Below are 7,313 nucleotides of genomic sequence, written 5' to 3'. Positions count from 1 at the left end.
TTAGGCCATTCCTCTTTTTTGTACAAAGCAGTTACCAGACCTATTTTTTCTTTGTCCCTTTCTTAGCAGCTACCAGCCATATGTATGCATACAGTCCATTTGGCAGGGAACTGAGCACCCCTCAGCTAGTTCAGATGACAAGCCAAGACTGCTCTTAAATAGGCTTTCTCCTTGGCATAGTTCCAGTGGTCCTTATGCTGCTCAGCTGGAGTCTGACATGCTGAAGGCTGTGGCTGCTGGTCTTTCTCTTGTGCCTAGTCTACTCTAATTTCCTGCAATTCTCTGGAGGATATTAAGTTCTGCCGTTCATAGACAGTCTTTGAAACAGTGAAAGTGTGCTGCAGGGCTTTGTAGTGCTGACAGCGAGGGGTTGGTGAGCAACGTGGTTGATCTTTACTAAAATAAGTTCTTTCTGTGTCAAACTTAAAGGACGGAGCAGATGCTGAGGTAACTGCCTGCCCCGTTTCTTGTCATATATAATGGGGTGGCTGCCTTAAGTAAGTGATGGAAGAAGTAATCCAAGTGCCTAATCACCTCCAGTTGATTTTACTTGTACATCTCTTTCTTAGACTGTCTTCCTAATCAGTTCCCAATGGTAATATCTGTAGTTCTGTTACTTCATCCTAAGGCTACACTTGCTAATATAGCAGAGGTGGAGTAATTTCAGAGGTTGGCTACGTGTCAAGGTACCCTAATCACTAGACTGGTGCAAAATTTCGGATTAGATCGGAAATTTATTTTGTTTGTTAAATTTTGGCATATGAAGGTGAGTTCTGAGGCATGCAGGAAAGGATTTAGAATTTGAATCACTTACCCATTTTTCCCCGGAGATGTTCTGAAACATTCTAATGTCTCCCAGGAATAGTTTAATTTTCGCTTAAGCAACTTTGGTAAAGCTGCTTTTAAAATCGTTTAAAATCACATTCCTTTTGTGGCCCCATCTTCGCCGGCGCTGTCATAAGGGCGTTGCTGTGGACATAGCTAATCACAGCTATCTTAACTGTAGTTTCAGGCCCCCAATGGTAGAGATTGCAAAAGGCCCTGCCTTAAACTACATTTCCCAGTATTAAAGAAGATAGAAAATAATCCCCTTAACAGTTAGTTTTTCTGAAAACTTAAAAAAATTCCCTTAAATCAGTAAATGTATTAGTATTTCTGAAAGTTGGGGGCAGGCCCATAGCCAGGGGGGGCTTGAGGGGCTTCAGCTCCCCAAAATTCTCAGGGTGATCCTTGAGAAGGTCTTATTCTCAGGGTGGTCCTCGAGAGCCCCAGGGGAGTGGCGGCATATAAGTTTAAATAATAAATAAATAAATAATTTGAACTGTTATGTTTATTAATATCATGATCTGATCACCATGCTCAATATATCCCATATGCACGGGGTATTGGGACAATGATACAAAAGGCTTGCCAGGGTAGATCCTGAGCCCCCCCCCCCCCCGGTATCAAACTCAGCCCCCCCCCCCAATCAAAATCCTGGCTATGGGCCTGGTTGGGGGGAATTATCTCCTGTTATCTTCTGTTGTTGCATAGAAAAATCAAGACGATAGCTCTTGTAGTTTTAAAGGTTTTTAAAACCTTCACAAATTCACCAAAAATCCATGGATAAGTCAAACATCATGAAATTTGGTGAGCTAGCAGTGGTAAATTTGTTCTACCACTGTATCAAGGTTCACTGCAATAGCTTTAAAAATGGGGGAGATAGAAGCCTCTGAAGTTTCCCCACTGCCAGTAATGTTTTCCTTAATGTGCATGTGTGACCGCCATTAACGAAGTACCTATGAAGATTTGGATGTTCCTTAAAGTTTTGATTTTTTTTTAGAAAAGATTTTAGAAATGAAGCACCAGCGCACCCTCCTTTTGAACACAGTTTAGAATCATGTTTTTGGGGGGATCTTACATGCCTATCATTCTGAAATTGCACCAGTTTCAAAAGATAAAGAAAATGTTCAGCTTCTAGTAAATGTCTTTAAAAAGCAAAATAAAATAGGCTGGTAATATATTTTCTTCAATATAAAATGATAAACCCTACTGTGCGTAATATGTAGTGACAAATGTTGGACTAGGACTCTGAAAGATTAAAATCCTTTTTCAGCTATTTAGATCCATTGGGTTACCTTGGCAAATCATATTCGCACCCTTAGAGAAAAGGCTTTAGGAAACATCTGGTGTAATCTTGCCAAGAATACCCTATCATGGGATGATAAGACCATTTGGGCCATTTTCTAGACTCATTCTCTTTCTCCTGATGTGCAATGTATGTTATTTATGTTGGTAGGAAGTACAAACCAAGCTGCATGTCAATGACTGTGCCATTCCAGTGGTACCTCTTCTTTATGATGAGACAGAAATCTCAGCCAATTCAACCTCTTCACCTGGAATCAATGTGATGCTGGCAAATGCTTCGGGTGTCTGCCTCCCATACAAGTCTCATTTGCTTTTATAGTGAGAGTCATTTTTAGACTGCAAATCCATAACCGGCCACATTTCACAGATATGTTTAAAATGGCAAATGTTATTAATGAAGAGCAACATACAAACTAAAGGAGGCTGCAGCAGTTTGCTTTTCTGTGAGCATGCACCCTCCTTTCCTATCTTTTGCACTTTGATCTCAATTTGCAGCAGTTAAGGTATGTTGAGGATGAGGAGGATATTTTTAAAAGCTGAAAAATTGGGGCGACAGGATTAATCAGGAGTGTTCCTACCAAATTTGGATCGTTGGAGGGCAAGAAACTCCCAAGATAATGAAATCTGGGCATGAAATCCGGAAAGGAGCTTTTCCAAGCTGTCTCAGGCACATCAAAACTTCTTTAGTAGGTGACAAGTTTGTCTGTATTCATAACACTCTTTTGAAAATGGTTGAAATGAAGTCATGCACTCAAAAGAGCTGAAAACCCAGGAGATTACTGAATCCTGGATTGGCAACTACAATGAGTAGGACAGCACTTGTTTATCTGAAATGGAGCCTAGCTACAGGGCTACAGAAAAGGGAATGAATCCATCTGTCCAATAGGCTTTTTGCATAGTCCCTGCTCTTCATTCTTCTTAGACTGTGCCTTATTGGTTACGTCTGGTGCATGGAATTCAGCATTGTCTGTGTTCCTGAGCTTTGTGATGGCATTATAGCTTTTGAGAATTGCCTTACTTCCTGCTAGTGACAGCCATTGTTAGTGAGAGATCGACTAGGTTGGCTTTAGCGGCTAGATGAGGCTCTGGTTTTTGCTACTGCTTTTGACGGGGAGAGTATGGCTCATGCCAGATTATAAAAGGTAAAAGTTGCTAGCTGATTGTCATGCATTCTATACAATAAATCACTCTCTTTAAGAAACACATATCCTAGGGCTGCCATATCAGATCTTGAAATTAAGACACCAAAACCTGAAATGTGCTGGTGATCCCATCTGGATGTCACAGGCTCTGTCTTAAGAGACATGCCTAATTATGCCATTAAGCATTGTTGTTCATTCATTCCGTTGTTTCCAACTCTTCATGACCTCATGGACCAGCCCATGCAAGAACTCCCTGATGGCCATCACCACCCTCAGCTTCTTCAAGGTCAATCCAGTCACTTCAAGGATACCATCCATCCATCTTGTCCTTGGTCGGCCCCTCTTCCTTTTTCCTTCCATTTTCCCCAGCATCCTTGTCTTCTCTAAGCTTTCCTTTCTTCTCATGATGTGGCCAAAGTACTTCATCTTGGCCTCTACTATCCTTCCCTCCAATGAGAAGTTGAGCTTTATTTCCTGAAGTATGGACTGGTTGGATCTTCTCGAGGTCCAAGGCACTCTCAGAACTTTTCTCCAACACCACAGTTTAAAAGCATCTATCTTCCTTCGCTCAGCCTTCCCTATGGTCCAGCTCTCACATCTGTAGGTGACTATGGGGAATACCATTGCTTTTACTATGCAGATCTTTGTTGCCAGTGTGATGTCTCTACTCTTTATTATTTTATCAAGATTGCACATTGGTCTCCTCCCAAGAAGTAAGTGTCTCCTGATCTCCTGGCTGCAGTCTGTGTCTGCAGTAATCTTTGCATCTAATGCATTAAGCATTACATATTAACATTAAGCATTACATATTAACAAATAACATTTACACATACACAATGTGCCGTATTCACATAAAAACATTAAATCTTACAATCATACACACAACCCTGTTTGACCCTCTCATCTTTGAGAAAAGCCAAGCCAGGGATGCAGTTTTTCATGCTAAGCAAAGACTAGTGATCTCCCCCATCCTCATTTGGTTGGGATGAATCATGAAGAAGTAGGATTTAGTACTTCTTTTTGTCAACAATAGGTTTTCGTGCATCATCAGATACAGGATGTACCAAAGACACTTGTAAAATATATACTTGATGAGTCATTCAGTGAGCCAGCATGTTTCAGGCCTGTATACTTCATTTTAAACATTGTTAGTGTTGCTTTTCTTTTTCCTTTCCTCCTCTGTTTACCATTTATATGAGGTTATGTACCTGCAGACAGAGACTCATGTTTTCATTTCTGTGCAGAGGAAGGAACTGGCAAAACCACCTCTTGAGTATTCCTTTCCATAGAACATCCTATGAAATTAATGGGGTAATTATAAGCTAACAAGTGGCATACACACACATTACTTAAGAAGTGTTAAGTCAGTGGTTCTCAACCTGTTAGTCCTCAGGTGTTTTATCCCAAACTCCCAGAAAACCCAGCGAGTTTACCAGCTGTTAGGATTTCTGGGAGTTGAAGGCCAAAATATCTGGGGACCCACAGGTTGAGAACTACTGCAATAGGTGCATTTTAAAGGGGTTGTTAATGTTTGTGTAAAGAAAAACAGAATATGACTATTTAAAAATATTTTAAATCCATACAACACCTCGTTTCTGTGGAATCAGCATCCATGGCTTCATTTATCTCAGAGGTATCACACAGGTGTTTGGGTTATCTAAACAGATGTCCTTCATTTCATCAGGGTTTGCTATTATCTGAGATGTCCACACAAATTCTGGGACTGTATTCCTCAAGGATAGAGAGATCCTACTTTACTTTTTAAAATTTAAAGTTACTTAATAAATGATTATTCATTGAAATCTGAAAGATCATCTATATAGTAAAGTAACATACCATTCTTCGTTACACTAAAGTAACTGGCTGTAATATGAAAAAAGTGTGTGCTTTCAGATGAATATATTCAAAATGCTCACTTATTTGATAGTGGCACAGAGTGGTTGCGCACTTAGATGTACTGTCCAGTCAGATGCACACCTATTTCACATCCCCAGTTCCCACCAGGTCCAACTTGTTTCCATGCGCCCATCTCAAAGTGACAATTTGTTTAGTTTGAATTTCTCAAAATGTGAAATATATCATTTCACAATATGGTTAAAATTTTGAGCTCTTATGATTAATAAAAATATGTGGTGTTAAGATATGTCGTGCAGAAAGATTATAATGAGGTATATTAATTATGCATGGTTTTATCAGTTAATCTTAGGGCATTTAATAAATTTGTTAATTAAGAGAATTACACAGCTTCAAATAATGTTTTTTTTTTACTTAGTAATGGCTCATGGCCTCTGTTTCCTGCCAAATGAAGATTCACTATCTGAAAATGGAGCACATCATCCTGTTGGGAAGTTTGTCCAGTCTCAAATGTCTGTAGAAGAATTGGGGCTTTTGGCACCAAACACAGAGGTCACTGATCTTGTGTTCTTCCACTGCAGGCTCAGTCAATCCGTTCCTGACGAGTTCACTGCACCCTTGGAGCTTCATCAGAAGCACTTTGGCTTAATAGACGGTACACTCTCACTTGAGTTAACTTTGGGATAGTGTTTAGGCATTGATTGCAAAACTCCCTCCTGGGTTGTGCCACAAACACCATTTAAAAATACCAGATGCATTAGAAGTTACATCATGGGTTTTCTCTACTAGGGCACGGGTGTGATCATGTAGTGAGTGAGTGTACATGTGTGTATGAAGTATGAAGGAAAGCACAGGTGTGCAACCCCACCCACTGCTTGTGTATGCAGATTCATGGTGTTGCAACCCTGAATACATTTGGTAAAAACACATTGCCCCAGTTCTGTACTAGCAGCTGCACAATCAAAGCTTCAATAGTAAATTATTAATAAAGAATGACCTTTACTCTTGATTTAGCATCTGAAATTAAGCCAGTATAGAACTGAAATAAGCTGAAAGCTGGAAGAAAGAGAGGTCTTATACAATAATCTTATGACACAAAGCTGCAAAAGCGCAATCACAGCAGGATAAAAAGAGCCTGTTGAAGGGACTTACCACCCAAAGTGGTTATCCTGCAGTTATATTCTACCCTATCTCCCCTGGGGAGACTCTTGCCTTTGGTGCATTCATGCACTGTGTTAACAGCAACACTGCCTGTTAGCAAGAAGATCAAAACAATTGTGAAATACACCCATGAGCAAGCATAGGCTGTAATGCAGTGGTTCTCAACCTGGGGTCCCCAGATGTTTTTTGGCCTTCAACTCCCAGAAATCCTAACAGCTGGTACACTGGCTGGGATTTCTGGGAGTTGTAGGCCAAAAACATCTGGGGACCCCAGGTTGAGAACCACTGCTGTAATGCCTTTCAGTGATGAAGGGCCATAGGGCTTACCCTCAGTTCTCTTTTCAGTTCAAATACATGTTAAGGAAGACAGCCCTCGGAGTTACCTACTCAGGCATCTCAAAATGCCCATAAATAACCCTTGAAGGATGTTTCTATATTAGTTTCTCTGATGGATAGATGTTATCTATAGTTGTGTCATCCAGTCTTAGCATCACTGTAAACCAAATCTTGTTTTCACAGATTATGGCATTAAACCACAGCATCTCAAGTTCGGGAGGAAATGGAAACTACGCAGGGAATCAGAAAAACTGAAGAAAGCACATAAGACCAAGCGAGATGAGCCAAATTTTGAAGAGTATTATGATGATGATCTCTTTTAACCTCCCTGTGGATTATGACAGTACAGCACACCTTGGTTGACTTTCCAACAGCTGATATATAGCCTATACAAAAAAAAGGCAATTCCTACTGCTGTCATTTCATATGATTCAAATTCCTTTGCCCTTTTGCTCATGAATCTCTTATGTGTTCTCATGTTATATTTAAAATGCCAAATTATATGTAGATGTATTCATTATTTGCAATGTTTTTATAGCATTAGCATGTGTACATTTCTAATGAAATACTGACTCAATTATTTGAGTTTTCTTAGTGTGGCATAAATAGCATTTTAATGGAGCTCCAGAGTTCTGTTTTCTTTCTTTTACCCAGTCTCCAGCAGAAATACAGACAAAATGCTTTGAAGGCCAT

The 7,313-nt window shown here is 40.0% G+C and overlaps 1 protein-coding gene across 1 annotated transcript; it reads left to right on the top strand.

Moving 5' to 3' along the window:
- The first annotated feature begins 1,450 nt into the window (after positions 1 to 1,450).
- Positions 1,451 to 7,025, top strand: FREY1 (Frey regulator of sperm-oocyte fusion 1). Its single transcript, XM_067467334.1, has 3 exons — positions 1,451 to 3,271; positions 5,410 to 5,778; positions 6,804 to 7,025. The coding sequence occupies exons 1-3, from the start codon at positions 3,205 to 3,207 to the stop codon at positions 6,941 to 6,943; spliced, it is 576 nt and encodes a 191-aa protein (XP_067323435.1). The 5' UTR covers positions 1,451 to 3,204; the 3' UTR covers positions 6,944 to 7,025.
- Positions 7,026 to 7,313: the final 288 nt, after the last annotated feature.

The sequence above is a fragment of the Anolis sagrei genome, chromosome 1 (assembly GCF_037176765.1).
Source record: "Anolis sagrei isolate rAnoSag1 chromosome 1, rAnoSag1.mat, whole genome shotgun sequence".
NCBI classification, from domain to species: Eukaryota; Metazoa; Chordata; class Lepidosauria; order Squamata; family Dactyloidae; genus Anolis; species Anolis sagrei.
This window is presented reverse-complemented; position numbering and strand designations above follow the sequence as displayed.